This window comes from Cynoglossus semilaevis, chromosome 13, assembly GCF_000523025.1.
Source record: "Cynoglossus semilaevis isolate Cse_v1.0 chromosome 13, Cse_v1.0, whole genome shotgun sequence".
Classification (NCBI taxonomy): domain Eukaryota; kingdom Metazoa; phylum Chordata; class Actinopteri; order Pleuronectiformes; family Cynoglossidae; genus Cynoglossus; species Cynoglossus semilaevis.
Window position 1 is genome coordinate 19,878,913 of NC_024319.1, and position 18,861 is coordinate 19,897,773.

At 40.5% G+C, this 18,861-nt stretch overlaps 1 protein-coding gene across 1 annotated transcript in view; it reads left to right on the plus strand.

Annotated features, from left to right (window-relative positions):
- The window catches only part of rims2a (regulating synaptic membrane exocytosis 2a), a 100,490-nt gene that overhangs the window by 39,670 nt on the left and 41,959 nt on the right, over positions 1–18,861 (plus strand). Inside the window, 8 exon segments of the mRNA XM_025061919.1 lie at positions 7,047–7,981; positions 14,109–14,320; positions 15,437–15,556; positions 16,813–16,912; positions 17,032–17,155; positions 17,438–17,484; positions 17,612–17,724; positions 18,564–18,611. Of these exon segments, the coding sequence (XP_024917687.1) occupies positions 7,047–7,981; positions 14,109–14,320; positions 15,437–15,556; positions 16,813–16,912; positions 17,032–17,155; positions 17,438–17,484; positions 17,612–17,724; positions 18,564–18,611 (1,699 nt within the window).

Here is an 18,861-nt window from a genome sequence, read left to right on the forward strand (position 1 = left end):
GGAGAGAAGGAAGAAACCAACAAACGCACTTACTGCTGTGTCAGGGAGGGACTTTTCTGGTGGAAAAATGTGAAATAATTGTGTTGAATTAGACAGGAAATAAATTGTAACAGGTGAAATTTTTTGGAATATTTTGAAAACAAATAGCAAAACATGCTTAGGGTACATCTCTAGATGTGACAGGTCACGCTCTTTCAAGTGCTAACTAATGAAGCAATGCTTTCCTTAAAGGTGGGCTGCAAAGAGTTTAACAAGAGGTTCAAAGTCAAACTGAGATTGTTCTCAGATGTTTTGAGAAAAGCAATGACACACAATTAAATGATTCCCAACCTCTGTGCCGTCAGAGGTCATCAAGTTGGCCGTTGAAAACTATTCAATTTGACCGAATTTGTATACTTTGTCTTTGATTGTCTATGCAAAAAGTATATATATATATATATATTGTTGGGTATACTGTATCAAGTAGATTTAAAAAAAAATCAAAATCAAATTTTATTCTCAGTTAATCTAAGACCTTTTTGACTTTTGACTTCTAAATAGTCCCATCACAACAGTTCCGTGTTAGTGTAACAGTCACAGTGTGAAAAGGCTGAAATCTATTTATGAGTTGTGTTTTTGTGATATTTGTGAGTTTGTGTTAGTTTCACATAAAACTGAATCTCTGGAGGTGGATTCAGGACAGTTCCTGTCTTTTCAGTTGTCTCAACAAGGTAAAAAAAATACTGCACATTTTTTACTTTCTCTCAACCTTCTCTTGTTGCAAATGTAAGAGAAGGGAGTAGTGAGCAGAAGGATAACAATCCTGACTTGTAGCTTATCCTAATGACATATTCTGCTGGGGCTCGGCCTACATAGTGTGCTCACTGTGGCTCTTCTTAAAAAGGAGACCTTCCAGCCTAGTGCAGAGCAGCAGATGTATTAATCAGCCGTGCAGTGTGAGTATAAACATAGCACTAGGACACGAGGCACCGGTTGGTCTGCTCACAGACAGGAGGTCGAAGCCTGTGTTTGTGGAGTCACTTGGTGAATCTGCTGCACTGGCCGTTAAACTGATGAATGTGAGGCTGAAGCCGTTCTGCATCCTCTCACCTCCGACATCAGTTCAACAGGAGGCAAGGTGTACATCTAAACAGACCTGAAAATGTGAACATTTACAAAAATTATCAAGTCAAGAAAACACATTTTAGTTCAAAAGTACCACATAACATTTTCAATACACTTCACGTTATTATAGAGTTTGGAATAACAGTTGGTGGCAGTAGAGTGCTAGTTATCCATAATAAAGGAAGTAGAGTAGAGTATAGTATTAACTATAATTTCTTTTACATTTTCAGAAATCCAGATACTTCAGGTGCATTTTGGATAATTTCTTTTAAAAATATTATATGAGACATTTGACTACATTTTATAGATAGGTATTACCAGCTAAACTGTAGCTCCTTAGTTTGCCTAGCTTGGCCATATCCTTTGCAGATTTTGCAAAATATTTTAGATTTACTGTAGTTAAATTTCTTTTCTTTTTTTTTCCAAGGAGTCATCAGAAATAAGAAAGGAAGAAGAAAATGCGTGGAACATTTTCTCTTAAATGCCATGTGAAGCCTTTTTGAGTGAAGTCTGTCCTGTCTTCCTCCTGTCGGTTCCGCTGTGGTAATCAGTGTCATCACACTCACCTGTGTCCTGTTTTTCCTTGCTCGTTAGTCTCACTCGTGTCACCTGGTGCCCTGGGTATGTACAGTACCCCTCTCCCTCGCTGTGTCTTTTTCAGGTCATTGTTCAGGTTATGTTGTTCATAACCTGAAGTACATAGTTTTCTGGTTGTTCTAGTGATTATGGACTGTATATTGTCCTATGTATGTGACAATATATGTACAACACATTTTTGCTTTTCTTTAAACCCATAAATTATTTCCTTGCCTTCATGGCTACTACAAGTAATAATGTAAAAAAAATCACTTTGATGAATTAATTAATTTTCCATGTTTAATGTGTGACAGAAAGCAGAATTTCCCCGGAGTGATCATAATCCTCAGTCTTGCCACATCATCAGTACTGGTTGAAAACGTAGCATCGACTACACACTCTAATCAAACCTGCTCAGAATCTGCCTGCTTCGACTCATCCCTGACTGTGTGATGATAAAACCCCCCACTAGTCCTTTACCGTTTCCGCTCCCTCAAGCATCCGTCCTGGGAACTGCTGTGTCAACAGCTCATCTCCTTCGTTCTCCTCCCTGATTTCACACTGTCGTCAGTCAGCTGTCACATTCACCATCACCAACGGCAGAAAAAGCTGCCTATCTGCAGTTCACCCGAGGTTCCAGCTCATGGGAGGGCTGAGGTGATGGGGGGGGGGGGTGGGGAGGTGGGGGGGCAGTGAATGATGGATGATGGCGACACAAGGGAAGCTTTGAGGCTGAAGAGGAGAAGATGGAGGTGTAGAGGACTTTAATAGTACTCACCAACTTCTAACCAACCACAACAATTAGGGTCTGTCGAACAGGGAAACCACTGCCCCACTGTATGTCATGATCAGAGAACACAAGTCCTTTAAAGTCCTTTCATGATCAGACACAGAAGTGAATTAATGGTAATGAAGGCTGAGCAGGAGATGATTTGACTGGAGCAGGGTGCAATCTTAGTGTGTTGCTGAGCAGAACAGAACAGCAGTTGGTTTATGAGGAGCAAAGTAGTAGTGACCAACTGTTTAATGAGTGAAACCAGTAGTATGAATAACTTCTGTGAACATTATCATGCCGGGCAGGGAAAATTGCTAGATTTGATTTGATGTCTGCAAATCCATCATGTTGATAAAGTAAAACAAAACAAAACAAAACAAATTTGTTCAGTTTAATGATCCTGAGAAGTCAGGCTGAATGAGATTAGGTAAAACCTCTTGTTCTGCCTGTGATTTATGTGACCCAGTTATCAAACAAGGATTTTAATCCCTGCCCGGGCTGATGACTAAACCACTGGCAGGTTAGATGAGATCTCTGCTTCACATCCAGCCTGTTGTGGTGATCACATGATAACAATGTTAAATCCCAAAGTCGGTTGGATTTCAGGATCCCAAAGCCTTTGCAGCAGGGTCATAAAGTGTGTCATTTCTTTGTACGCAGCAGTGTGAGCAGGCTGCTGCAGGACAACAGCAGAAACAAAACAGGTTGTGTTGATGCTACTGATTTCTTTTTATTATTATTATTTATTTGAAGAAGATCTGAAGAAGAGTTTGGATGCTTTCGCTAACAGTCAAATTTTTTATTCTGATATGGAAGAAAATCAAATCATGTTTTTGTAAGAAACACTGTTTTTTTTTCTTTTGCTTTTCATTTGCTTTCGAGAGAAGCACACTCAGCTTGTTTGGCTCCTGCTTGTGTTTCTGCTCCAGTTATCTTATTTCAATAGAGACCAGTCCAGGATTGTTGTCATTAGTGGACTGGAATACCTCTAAAGGACGAGCTCAGCAGCACAGCATCACTCATTTGTTCTCATTTGACTTCTTTCTATTATCCACACAGTGAAGGTAGCACAGTCCCCAAGAGGACAACGCTGCATTTTCACCTTGATTGCTTTTGGGTTTTTTTTCCTTCTTGTTATTTAACATGTGTCTACAGCAGCAAGGAAGAGGGGACAAAGTTGGCTCCTCCTACTCAGTCAGAGGAGCAAAGTGCAAATCTACATTTTACCATTTATTTTCTTAACAGAAGACGAGAACTTAAACAGCAGCAACTGTAGCCTCTGTTTCCGGCTGTGGTACGATGCTTGTGCAAAAGATGATTTTTTTTGTGCGAAACAACTGTGGAGGGATTTAACCTTTAATACTCTTCAGGATCCAACAGATACTTACAGTAAGGCAGCCTTGTTTCTCAACTGAAGATGTTCCAATAGACTTGTGTTTATTCTTTTTTGTTCTAGGCATAGTACTTACTTAATAGTACTTTTGCAGGGGTTTTCCTTGCCTTTGGCACGAGTACAGCAGTATCATTAAACAGCAGTTTGTTATCATGGAGATTGATACAGAGGTTTAATAAAGCTATTTGGAGATTGGAATTTCAGTGGAAATGTTGAGTATCAGTGTATCAAGTACAGTACATGCATGGAGGTGGGTGAACATGCAGCTGAGAACACAGCACCTGTGAAGGGTTCATCACTTACAGGAAGCTTCTTCATTGACTTGCACTTATTGATCATTGTGCCTGTGGCGGGTCTTTGGTTTTAAATGGAATATCAGCACAAACTCTCAGGTGTCTGTGGAGACATTAGGGCACATTTTCTTATTAACAAAGGTTGGGAATTTTGTTTTTCTTTTTTTTGTTTTTAACGAAGCTGGTCATCTAATTGTGATGAGACATCCTGACCAGGCAAGAAAAGGAGTGCAGTTCAAAGGAGGCAAAATCACCCACATAATCCATATCAGTGCTTAGCCTCCTACCATTAGTCTTTCATTACATGTTCAAAAATCTGTAAAGTGATTAGCTGACTACATGATAGTGAAATATATATGTAATGATTAGCTGCAAATTGTACATGGTTTCATTACTTCCTGTGAAAAGCTGAGTCACCGGCTATGTGTTCAGAGGCATGAGCATCAGCATATTTTATAGCTAAAGGGATAGAAACAGTCGTGGGATGTTTGACTGAGCAACGCAGGAAATTAGACTTTCTAGGAAATTGAGTTTGGTCTCTTAAAAAAAAAGTCTTCCCACTTCCTGCTGTATAATCAACCCACATTAATGTTAGTAATAATATAGCAGACGACGGAGGGTGAACATGTGTGGATGATTTTAGACTTTAAACAAAATCAAATAAAAAACAGTTTTCCCTGAATCTTATTACATCGAGGCATCCAGAGTTCCCAGGCTGATAGAGACGACGCAGGAAAGACTCTGAGAAAATGACACTGTTAGACAAACTACTTCATTAGCTGCGGCCCATTTAGGATGGAGGCTTCTGATGTTTCTGATCAGAGAGAAGAGGAGTTCATCTGAGCAGGCTGAGGTAGATAATCTCACCAGAAGACTGGACTGCTTCTCATCGCAGCACAGTTTACCAGAGAATTACCACTGCTCACAGATTCATGTGTCAGAAAACAACAGCATGTCAAGGTTTTACCACAAAACCAATGTCAGGTCAGTCTTTTAGGATGGCATTTTAAAATCCTGAATATAATCGCATGATTTTTTTTTTTTTATGAGCTGTGGATTTACACTGTTGATCGACTGTAGAGAGTGTTCTTAAAAGCCATCATTATGATGCAGAAACAGAAGGTTTGCTCACAAACAGATGTCATAGTCTTCACTTCAATCAGAAGAGTTAACATTAATATAACTCTCCTGCTGCTGGCCAAAAAAACCTTTTAATTTAAATCCCTCTTGTGTGGTGTCAGTGACTCAGTCAGGTCTTGCTCTTAACAGACACAACCACACAGCCACAGTGAGTTTCCATAGTTGGCTCAGAACAGAACACCAGCACTGTCACTACCCCCCGACCCACCACCCACACGACCTACCATGCACTCGTGTCTTGTCTCTATTCTCGATCCGTTAGGATGAATCACTGCTGCACAGCATCCTGTCTGTACTGCTGCTTGGTGTGACATCTATAGCTTAGTTAGCATCGCTATATCGGGAGCGGTGATGGACAAAGACCCTCATTGTGTGGGGTCAGCAGTATCAAGTCCCCGGAGTATGTAACTGGAACAGAATGTCCGTCGTCCTATTTCCTGTCAGCATTTTGCAAGTGATTATTGATCATCTGGAAGACTTAAACCAAACTGTTGAAGTAACCAGTGGACATTTGTTTAACCCAGAAAAAGAACTCACAGATAGAACATGTATAACTCTCTTGCACTTCTAAAAAGGACACACAGCTGTGCTATAAGGGGTCCAGGGTGCAATCTTATAGAAGCAGCTGAGCAGAGGAGTGGGGGAACTTTGAATAGTTGTTGTCCCATTAGAATGAAAATGGAGAAAAATAAGCTGCAATGCCGCCAGCATTCAGTCACAGGTAAACCGTGGAACGGTGGCTGAGGTCCATTTATTTACTATATTCTGTGTTCACTTACAGATATAACTGATGGCTATCTTTATTTGTTACACACTTCTAGGAGCATGACGTCAGCACAGACCTGGGCACAAAGGGCTGTTGTGGCTGCAGAACACTGACTGACCAATCACCTGTCTGAAGAGTCAGAGCAGTTGATTAATTAAGCCAAGTCAGGTGTGCTGCTGCTTGGTTGGAACAAAAACCTGCATCCACAGCGGCCCTTTGTGGACCTAATTGCCCACCCCTGCGTTAGCAGAAGGTCTCAATAAGTGTGTGTGTGTAAACATGTGGAAACAATTAACTTCTGCCTTTCATGTTTCGCTCATTGCTATGAAACATTTTTAAATATATTTCCTTTACTTGCTTATTTTTGTATTTTAAATCTTCCCTCCTTTTTTCTTTTGGGTGTCACTGTGTAACGGATGGAAATCTAAGATCGGCAGAGTGTGTGATGGCAGAACTGTGGGGAGCTCAGATGTATCTGCAGAGAAGCTATTACAGTAGCAGTGACAGCTGGAGCATTGGGGAAATAATGCACAGTTTGAAATGTAGTGCTGCACCAACCACTGCCCTGTTGTTGAAGGCTGATTTTACCGCTGACAGCATTGGCTTCATGAAGCAGATGCTGATGGTGGTACAGTGTGCTCTGCTAGCTGCCATAGACATTTCTCTGAATGTGCAGGAAGTGTTTTCTAGTCTGAACATGTACTGTACACTGAAATGTAATACCTGAGTCCTATTGGATTAGAACTTGTCAAGGGGCATTTAGTTAATGTTGGTTGTGGTTGCTCTGTGCATGCTCTACAGTATGTGCATGAAAACAATGCGTTCCAGGTGTAGGTTTTCAACACAACATCCCAGAAGGCACATTTGCCTGAAACATTCTCATGTAGCCAGTGTTGGTTCAGGTACAGGTACAAAATACAAAATACAAAATACAAAATACATGGAACTGTAACGATATATACAGATGAAATTCAATGTTTTCACCTTTTGTGATCGCAGGAAACGAAGCCCATCTGCATCCAGGGATCCAAACCAAAAATACGACCAAAGGGAGGGGGGTGACCACTCACAGTATGCCCCGACGGACGGCGGCATGCCCAGATCACCGTCCGACTATGGAAATGGGGACCCTCGGCGGGCTCCGCGGGGCCCACACTTGTACCCTGATGTAAATGCAGCGAGGATGGGCTATCGGGACAGGCGGGGTCCCGGACGATGGCATTCACAGGAATATCCACTGGACCAGGAGATAGATGGACCGCCCAGTGAGTATGACCTGCAGCAGCAGCGTCAGGAGGAGTTTCAGGCGCGCTATCGCAGTGACCCTAACTTGGCCCGCTACCCTGTGAAGCCACAGCCGTATGAAGAGCAGATGAGGATGCACGCAGAGGTGGGCCGTCTGAGGCATGAGCGTCGCCACAGTGATGTCTCACTGGCTTACACAGAACAGCAAGACCCTGGCCCCATCAGGCTGTCTCGACAACATCTCACTGAGCGCCGGCCGCCGATGGTGGGACAGCGCTCGTACTCCGTTGACCGCTCCTCACCAGGACCAATGGGTCCTGGTCTTGGAGGTCACAGAACCTCCAACCGTAGCCCCCCAACGCCACATCGCAGCCCTGTGCTGGGTGATCGGAGAGGAGACCTTGGTGTTTGTGGAGACCACATGAGGAGGCAGCAACACCACTTGGACCCTAGTTCGGCTGTTCGTAAATCAAAGAGGGAGAAAATGGAGAGCATGCTGAGGAACGACTCTCTCAGCTCAGACCAGTCAGAGTCGGTGCGCCCGCCACCCCCTAAACCCCACAAATCCAAAAAGGGAGGAAAGATGAGGCAGGTGTCACTAAGCAGCTCGGAGGAGGAGTTGGCCACTACCCCCGAGTATACAAGCTGTGAGGACGTGGAGATAGAGAGTGAGTCAGTCAGTGAGAAAGGTAGGAAGCTCGTACATCACCTCACATAATATGTGTACAATTATACAACAACACTTCAGAGAACCTCTTCATCAATTTTTAAAGCTATTGAAATAGAGTGACATATAAATCAAATATTATTTTAATGTCCATGTTGTTTAATGTTAATATTATTTCTGCTGTGCTTCCTGCAGATGTTAACTCTTACACTATCGTAACATTTCTCTGTCTCCTGTCTGTGTGCTTTGTGTGCATGTCATTTATAATATACACGTATTCTGGTGTTTAGGGTTCATCATTTTTTTTACAATTTCTTATTATAAAAATCTGGCAGCAAATTGCAAATTGGAAAACTTGTCTTCCTGGCCACTTCATTAGGTATTGTGCTACTTCCTTTATTTATACTGCCTTGATTTGTTTTCCCCCATATGCAGTAGTGGAGAATCAACATAATGCTGGAAAACGCTTCTTAGTGAACAGTCGTCACAATGATGGTGATGATGGTGACGTTACTTAGAATGTTAGTATTAACAGTTTAAAGTTAAAGAACCTTGTCTGGTTAATATATCAACTGTGCAGGAAATATTGTTTTGGAATTAAATTCAAAAAAGTCTTTTCTATTAGTTCAGAAGCTGCCAGTGTGGTTTTACAGTTAGGACTCTTGTATCAGTGACAATGTTTTATTTGTTTAACAGACGTCCAAGTAAATACTGTACTAATTCTATCTTTAATTTTGATTCTTTTGGGCACTAACATATGTTCACTGATGAACACTTTGGTTTGCCAGAGATAAATGTAATGCACTGCATAGAAAACTCAAGTACTTAAATTGCTCTGTAAGTGTGTAGTATTAATTCATTAAAATGTAATATATTTATTACACTACCTGGCTAACATGGAGCAGTTACAGCATGTAATATAAACATATAATACTTCCCTCCCCACATTTCATTTCACTTTTATGGACTTTTTTTGAAATTGAAATTGCTGTTAGAAGATTCCCATTAGATAAGCTGTATTTAAAATAACGCAATGTTAAAAAACGCTGTATATTTACTGTTTCTTTTTTTTCTAATACTGATCTTCAGCAGATCATCTGGAAGTCGAAGCACTTAAGTAGCACAGGTATCTGCCATAGGTATAACTAATAAACCACAAGTGATATGAACCTAATGAAGTGGCCGTGAGATGCATACTTTATATTAAAAATGAAAATAATGAGCCTTAAATGTGGGTTGCTTCAACAGCTCCAGGATGAGGCCCGGCCACACGAGTCACAAATGTGCAAGTTTGAATGAGTGTGTGTGTTGTGTTTGGTATTTTTAAACAAATGCATTTCTGCTGATCTTCCGACTTCCTCCTGTTACTCCTGCTGGCTCACTGTGACGGATCCTGCCACTGCCGCTTCACATGATCCGTCTCTGGCTCTAATGGCCAGTGTTACATAACTGCCTGACATAAGGAAGCTGGAGAAGTGTGGGTGTGTTGTGAAACAGGATAATCTGAGTAAATAATACTTTTTTTTTGGAGAAGGTTTGTGTTTTTATTATACTGTGACTAATAGGATGTTATTCCAAAAATGGTGACACAAGTCAAAGTGTCTAAGGTTAGGAGAAAAGTTTCTCAAAGTTTTGTCCATTGAGCAGTGAAGAAATCCAGTCAGTTTGTTCTGTTATGTAACTCCTCCTCTCACCGAGGGATACAGCGTCTGTGCTACATTATTGATGCGGGAGTTTCCAGGTTTCAAGGTAGCCATGAAACCAAAATAGGAAGAAAAGTGAGCTGCTCTTAGGACTGGTGCTTCCACTGGTCAGAATAGGGGAAATATAACATTGTTTGAGGGTTTTCTGAAATGATCACTGATTGATATAGAACAGTTTTAACTCTGTAGGCGAGTATATTGTATATATATTTATTGTGTAGTTTGGGTTATGTTTGATTTGCTTTGCAGTTACATTTGAGTGAATAGAGAGAGACTGGAAAAACAAATCCACTGATTAGTAGCACAGTAGTAGGATTCCTGCTAGCCAGGACATTCTCGTGGTACCTTTCCCCCTGTCCCAGGTTGGGTTTTTTTTCAGGAAGGACATTCAGTATTTAAAATTAATCACTGCAAATCACTCTTCAGACCACCTCTGCTGTGAACTAAAAAAAAGAAAAAGCTAAAAGTAATTTAGTGTCTAACAAAATATAATAAAAAAATAGCTTGAACTAGAACTCAAAGACAGCTAACATAGCTAACTAACTAACCGAGCCATCCCTAACAAACATGATAGCACAGAATTAGGTCTTACCTAAATAAATTAGAAAACATTCATCAATTCATTACAACCTAATCCTTTTCAGGTTCACAGGAGGCCAGTGCCAATCCCAGCAGGCATCAGTGTTAGGGTAGTGTTCATCCTGAAAGCGTCAGTTTCACACAGAGACAGACCATTTATTCTTACTTTTATAGCTATAGTCAATTTAAAGTGTCCAAATAACCTCATCCCTAATATGCATTTTATCTATTTGGGACTGTAATAACTCCTTGCCCCCCACTTTGGGAACCACTGCTGTAAAGAAAGGGCATTAACAACTTCTGACACCTCAAGGCCCCTGATCCTGACAGGAAGTAAAAAGCCCCTGATAAAATACTTTAAACACGACCTGTCAGGTTTGGGCTCCAGGGCTGATTGACATGAACATTTATTCCTGTTTGCATCTGCGTTAAAGACAACATATCAGAACATTCTTTAAAAAACCTGAGACTTGACTTAATCTCCAGTCTATTATGCTGACTATTATGTACTGTAACATGTAGACCAGCGCTGTCTGATTGATTGATGAGCTACCACCGAAAGCATCAGCATCAACCAGAAAAGAAAAAAAGACAAGGACAGCGAAGCACAGGAGATCAATTGTAATTGTATGTGAGGCTTAATGGAGGATAATGAAGGAGAGGGAGATAGCACCTTTTTCTCTGACCCTGTCAGCATCTCAGGGGTCCGTGCACTTAGCTTCACTGGGTCACAATTGGAGATGGGTGTGGATTAGCGGGCTCAGCAGGGGGGCATGTCACGCTGTTAGAATTTTGGATATACTTCCGGGGGCATCTGAGAAAAAAGCAGGTGCTCGACGGGATTGTAAGGAGGGTGTAGAGTGATAGGAGGAGGAGACTGGAGAGGAGAGGTTTTTGTCTTCTGTAAGTGGCCAGGCTTGGTACCAGAGACTGATTTATCATGATGGCCTCGCCCTATGTTTTTCTCTTTATTGATCCCCCTGACGTGCAGTCTCATAATTGTCAGGACAGACAGGAAAAGAGTGGATGTGTAGTGACAACATTGTTACATGTTGTTACATGCATGACAATATATTTTGGGATTAGTCAACATCAGTCTGCCAATCTTTAAAAATGATCTTATTAATCTAATGCAGACTAATGATCTGCCTCCATCCGGTGTCAACCATGACACAGTTTCACCTTCTGTTCATGGCTGTTAAAATCTACACACTGTTTCACCCTTGCCTTTGTTCTTTGCTCGCCCCTTGAATTGTAGTAAAAACAGCATCAATAATTAATGATCCAATTAATAGTTTACACTGGTTTTTATTGAGCTGTCAAAGTGATGGAGAGCCTGCTGGTGGTGAACTCCGCCACTGCCTGCTGATCTGCCTTTTGCCCTGATTCAGCACTTTGTGGGCCTCGGAGCCGGGGCGAAATGGTAGGGCCGGGCACAGACTGCTGATGCTTACAATTTATAGCTGTGATGAGTTTCCTGCTCCCTGAAAAACCACACAGTGCGTTGTCGGGGATCAGTGCCCAATTGTGGTGTGCCACTGTTGATAAAGCTTCTGGGAAATAAAAGGGAGAGGCTAAAAGAGCCTCCGTGATGGCGCCCACTCAAATCCTCCTTGACAGACAGTGAGGTTGAGGAGCAGAGGAGGCTGCTGGAGGGCTGTGGGGAAGCTTGAATGTAGCTGAAACAATGACTGAAGTTACATTAGAATCAGTTAAAGAAGCATATTCTCCAAACAAATTCAAGTACTTATTAGCCTTGTGACATGTTCCTGCAGTGGCAGCTTTCATCCAGTAGAGGGTAAAGTTGCTCATTAGTTACCATTTTGATCTCATCACAAAATTGTCTCTAAGTTTTATTACACTTAAAACTATTAAATTAGATTATACAACAGCTTATCAAAGTTTACATTGTTACAAGAATTCTCTCAGAACTAGCATTTCTAAATAGTTTTGGCGGCGCTTCTTTGCGACCGTAGTTTGAGGTCTGACAGTGTCATTTATTTCTTGTACAGAATATACTGTATAAGGTCTATAGATAAGCAATAAAACAATTAGGGGAGTCATCAAACAGCAAAGACCCCTACTGGTTGATCTATGATGTTTCATGGCACCACATTATTGCATTTCTAAAGTAGTGAGAAATGCAATGATATAGGAAAAAGGGAAAAAAGAGGAAAAAGATGATGAAAAGGCTAAAAGATGGAGAACTTTATAAAAATGAAATTTTTTCACTGAAAATATTTTTAGTACACCTGCATATAATACATATCAATCATGTGCTTTGACATCAAGTTAAGTGATTTAATTACAACACCATTAATTAAATAATGAATTAATTATATAATGCGATGATTGATGGACTAATTAACCTAGAAATGAGTCAAATATTATTCTTTATAACTACATATTGTGTAACTTGAACACATTGATGGAGACTTCATTGATGAACTATTAGTAATAATTGTCTTCTGATGTGATAATCTATATGGACATGTAAAAATGTATAATTTTATAAAATTCTAAAAAATCTACCATTCCCCACAGATTAATATCTTTTATACCTACCGTGGATGTTTTGGTATTTACTATTTTTATGCCATTTCTTTACACCGCCCGGATTTTCCTTGAATTGGATCCTGGTCCTGATAATGCCTGGAGGCTGAGGGTTGTGTATGGATCCATTAAGTTCTACAGCCCTTTGCAGCTCTAGTGAAGTGTGGGAAATGTGATGTGAATGTTGCTAAAGGGCTGAACAAATATAATATTATCCACCGTACCTTTGCCTTTGGCTTCATGCTTCACTACAGATGCATGGATTCATGCAAGTGCATCAACAGCACATGTGCTGGTGGAGTGGTTACTGCTGGGTGGCTGTCAATTTTCTACGGTGTTCATTTAATAAAATATTAGTTTAATTCAGCAACACACATAATTATATAAAAATAAATATAAATGTTAACTAATATCATAAACCAAGTAGACTTCCATTCATTGGGAATCAGATCATGAAAATACAAATAGGAAAGAAATAAAATATAGATTTAACTGAATGTGTAGTAGTGACTATAAACAGCAATAATAAAACCACATTGTTGCACACAGCTACATTCATTTAATCACAACATATAACAAAGTTTTTTTTTTCAGTTTATATGAGTAAATATATGTTCAGTATCACTTTACCCTGGTCGTGAGCATCTATTTGCGAAGGAACATCGCAGGTTGTTTTCCCTCCTTCCTCCCATCGCGTGTTCGTTTTTCTCGTCATCCTGCAGAAAATGTCTAAAAACAAGAGTTGTGTGGCAGAGAGTGCGTGCTCATGTCCTTTTTTTACTGTACGGTGTCGAGGTCATCAATCACTATTGATCCTTCATGTTTTATTGCTTGAGCTGCATCTTTCTTTCTCCACAGGGATCATAAAGTTGCACGTGGTGATCGCGATCGCGCGCGTGTTAAGTTCTGAAGTTGTGTGCGTCTGTGTACGTGTGTGCGTGTGTATATGTGGCGGTTTGTGATGTCCTCACTGGTCCCTCTCTTGCTTATGTACGCCCTCACCCTTCCCACCACCTTACAGGAGATTTGGATGGCCACTGGTGGGACCATGCGTCTTGGCATAGCAGTGAGGCCTCCCCAATGTCTTTGGTGAGACATGTGGAGTCTTGCCTTGACACCCTCTCCCTCCTCCCTCCTAACTACCATCCCTGTCTTTCTCTCTCTCTCTCTCTGTCTCTCTCTCTCCTCTCTGTCTCTCTTCTCTCCCCCTTCTGCCTCCCTCTCTTAGAGTCTGTTGTCATTTCATGTTTCCTTAGTTTTATTTACACCTTTGCATGTTGTTTTTTCTGTTTTCTTTTTATCCCACACCTGTAGGCGACAGTCAAAGGGGAAAAAGAAAAACTATTGAGCAGGCATTTATGTCTGAGCCGACACACACCTTATCTGAGAGGCAAAAGAAAATGGTACGCTTTGGGGGACACTCATTTGAAGAGGACTTGGCATGGTGTGAACCACAGGTTAAAGACTCGGGAGTTGATACGTGCAGTAGCACAACCCTAAACGAGGAGCATAGCCATAGTGAGAAGGTACTGAGACAACCTAGCTTGCATTGTGTTATTACTTATGACCTACCCATCCAGTCTTTGTTTGCTCTGTCACTAAGTGTAAGTAGGTGAGATCTTTGTTTCTTTCCTTCTTGTTTCCTTTGGATTTAATTTGCCGTATAAAACACTGATTTCTCTTGCGACTTTTCTTTCCTTTTCTTTTCGGTTCCTTTTAGCTCCACCTTTGCTTGGTGTTGCCTAAAAAAGTCTTTTGCGGACACTTTCTTTGCTTGCTATTTGTACTTGCTGTTTCTGCTCCCCAAAAGAGACACCACACAACTTCTTAGCAGTTGTTAGAAAGAGCATCGACACAGAACCTCTCTGTTTGTCCTTGTACACAGGAATGTGGGTTTCCTCCTAGTTGCATGCTGGTTTTCCTCCGTTTTCTTGTGTTCTTGCTCTGCAGCGGTCCTGTGTAGTGCAGTACAAACTCCTTTTGACTCAGGCCTGTCCCTCTCACTCTGCTGCCCCACCCCACAGCACCCAGTACAGACAGAGCCTGCCCCCTGCTCAACATTTCATCCAATTTAAAACAGCAGCTAATGTAAATGTATTGTAGTTGCACAGAGCAGGAGAAAACAGACTAGTTTTGCACCACAAATAAAACATTTGTTTCTTTTTCCCTTTCACTGCTGCGTTGTCATTCCACCCTGTCTGTGTCGACCATAGCTTTTATTCTGTGTGTTTTGCTCGTTTCTCTGTGTAGTAATAATGTCTGTCTCATTGGTTCCAGTATAAAATGTGACCTCTTCAATCCCCTGTTTACACTGGCCACTGTCCCCTCGATGGGCACTGCATGAAGCTCACCCCAATGTCTCACTTTTAGGTTCACACAATTTCTGGAAAAAACAACCTTTTTTTTATTTATAATCTCACTTCTTATAATAACATGTGTAATAACAGATAGAGTCAATAAGATCAGTTTAATCCCCAGAAGTGTTGAAAATCCAGAGTTTGTGTGAACATCCTTCCCTGTAGTGAGTATGATGTATCCCCATCTTTCCTCCTTTATTATCAACACTTATCTGTATGATTCTAAGTGTTTAGGTTCACAGATGTGTTTCTAGGCTAAAGTTGTATGTTGCTCTGACGTTGTAGCACCCGGTGACGTGGCAACCGTCCAAAGATGGGGATCGTCTGATTGGGCGTATTTTGCTCAACAAGCGAATGAAAGATGGAAGTGTTCCTCGAGACTCAGGAGCTCTGCTTGGTCTGAAGGTAAGCTCAGTTCATTAGGTTAGTTGTTTTTTATTTTTTATTTTTTAAGAGCTCTACATTTTTAAGGGGATGGTGTGACAATAACATAGGGCCAAATTATCTTCTCGTAAAATTTAAACATGCCCTGTTTTGGATTTAATGGAAACCCATGAATAAGTTTTGTGTCACATTCAGCTCCTCTGTGTAGATATTGATATGGATCTGTATGGACAATATATGTAATGTCCAATTACAGGTGGATTAAATATTTAATACACACACACACACACGTGTGTATGTAAAAATATATCGCAGAGGCTGTATTGAATCTGCCCTGATTATTCTAAATAAGTGGGCTTTGTAGAGCAATGTGTTTTGTCCCTCATTGTTACAATATTGTAGGAGCTATAAACATTCAGCATGTGTGATAATGTGTTTATTATAATCTTGATGAATATTCATGAGAAGCTATTATCATTGAGCTCCATAATTTATGAATGCACTCACATTGAACTAATTCTACAACTGTATTAAAATTGTCAGTATAATATCAGTCAGTGATTTGATTTGTATCATTGTAATTTCATCATAATTGTTACTTCTGTATTAAATAACATCTTTACATTCCATTGTAAAATAGTATGTAAAATATTTTCTGTTGGCCCTTTAAGTCTGTGGATGGTGCATGCTGCATCATTAAGAGAAAAAAAAAATCAAGAGCAGCTTGATGTGCAATGAGGGGAACGAGCAGCAAGAGAAGGAAAAAAAAAATCATTACTGATTGAATGAACCTCCTGAAATGGCATGCTTGTGTCTGCTGAGTGCCTCAGTGCATTTCTGTCTGCTCAGCAGCAGTCAACCAGCTTGACCATCGAGTCTGTCAGTCCATCAGTGGGGCTGCCAGCCTCGCCCTTTCTGCCCTGTCTCCCTTACTGCTTCCCTCCCTCCCCCATCTCTCTCCTCCTTTTGTGAGCATCTCTCCCCAGCTATTGTCTGTTACATAAAGCAATTTCAATTAGCAGACCTCACTAAGCTCCTTTATATGTTTGCATTCAGCTGCCATTAGGAGGGATTTTTTATTATTATTATTTCTATGGTGCCCATGTGCTGTGGACTAAGCAGAGTGGACATCAGACCTTCATCTCTGTACCATAGGCTCTGGACAGGGGATTTACTCTATAGGCAGATAACCTAGTATATGTTTTAATAAAGCCACAGCAACAACAAGGTTAAAAAGGAACCTAACTCCTAACCCTGTCGTTTCTCTGCTTCTACAGGTGGTGGGAGGCAAGATGACAGAATCTGGTAGACTTTGTGCTTTCATCACTAAAGTGAGAAAGGGGAGTCTAGCAGACACTGTTGGACACCTCAGACCAGGTATAACATGATAAAACCAAACTCAATGTCTGTAAATACCATGTCATGATGGAAATATATAGGTCGAACATACAACACAGTTTGTGTCATGTTGATGTGTTCATGCTGCTGTTTTTCAGGTGATCAGGTGCTGGAGTGGAATGGGAAGCTTTTACAAGGAGCCACATTTAAAGAAGTTTACAATATCATACTAGAATCAAAGCCTGAGCCGCAAGTGGAGTTGGTGGTCTCACGGCCTATAGGGTGAGGGTTTACCAATAACTGCATTGACATAGTTCTTTCCAAAAGACAGTGTAATGTTAACTGTACTGTTGTCTACATAAGATCTAATAAGCCATGCAGATGCGTGTCGATGAATTTGTTTTAGCTCTTAATCAAATATATATATTTATTAAAAAAAACATTGAAAATAACAAATTATGTTCTCATTGTGTTAAGGTGTTTATTTTTATTACATCTAGGTAAGAACATTTTGTTGTGCTAATAATCCTAATAATCCTTTTCACTGCTGCCATCCTTTTCCAGAGATATTCCAAGGATACCAGACAGCACACATGCACAACTGGAATCAAGTGAGTCTTAGCATTTATGATTCATTATCACAATGATACAGGTGACAGCATAATGATGCTATTTAATTTTAACAAGGAAAACGGATAGAATTTTCTGTAATCCTTACTGTGCTCTGTTTTTTGTCAGGTTCAAGTTCTTTTGAGTCTCAGAAGATGGATCGTCCGTCCATCTCTGTCACATCCCCCATGAGTCCGAATGTGCTGAGGGATGCCCCCCAGTACCTGTCAGGACAACTCTCAGTAAGTAAATGCGTAAAAACACACTTTGTACAATTTCTTCTGTTCCATTGTCTTAACCAATGCTGCACTCATTCAACAATAGCAACTGTAAGATTATTTTTGACTTGTGTTTGTTTGACTGGATATGTACTGTGTGTTATCCATTATCAGTATTAAGTCGCTTCTTGAGTAGTTAGTGTTAAAGTTTGCATTTAAACAAGAAATAAATCAACACTGAAATTGAGTATCCAGTAGGAAGAGAGCTTTAGTTTCAGTTTTCTTTGACAATTTCTGAGTCAAATATTCACCCTTTAGTGTACTTACACTAGATCACACACTGTCATGAAATTAAAAAGGAATATTTTACCAGCCTGGATACTTGTTTACTATAGATCAGTGGTTCCCAAATTGGGGGGCGCGGGGCTATTAAGATTTAACCTGTTCTGTATTTATTTACAGTGTTACTTAGTTATAATTTTATTTCCGTTGCTTAATGAGAATTTTGTGGAGAAAGGATTTTCTCTGCAGAAAGGGAACCACTGCTATTTTCTGTCCATTAAAGTCAAATGCTAATTAACCTAATTAACCTTTAATCAGTGGGACATGCTGTTGAGGCTACTAATGAGATAAGGTGGTCAGATATAGTCAATATTGATTCAAAAGGTATAAGTTTCAAAGCACATGTTAATATAGTGGGACAGCAAACACCCAGTGACCTCACTCTGTCACGTGTTTATACAGTACATTGTAAGTTTTTGTCATTGTTTCGTCAACGTTTCGGTTTGATTGCATTTTCTGTTTTGTGTTATTTTTTTTATATTTTTTTTCCTTTTTTGCCGTTGACTTTTGTGCTTATCCAGAGCCAAAGCCTTAGTAGAAGAACAACGCCTTTTGCCCCTAGGGTCCAGGTAATGGGTCCTGTCTGCAGGGCACAATCTCTATTTGGTCTTTGCTCATTGACTGTTGACTGGCCTAATTTTCTGTTTCCATACTTTGGAAAATGCATTTCTCAGGGAAATGGCAGCTTCGAGTTTCCCTCAGTGCAGTGCATTGTGCCATTTTCTTCTCTTTGATTTCTTGATATCACTGCTTTGATGATATTGATACTACTCACATTAACCCATGAACATCACTGCCCTCAGGTGCTGCATGCTCGAC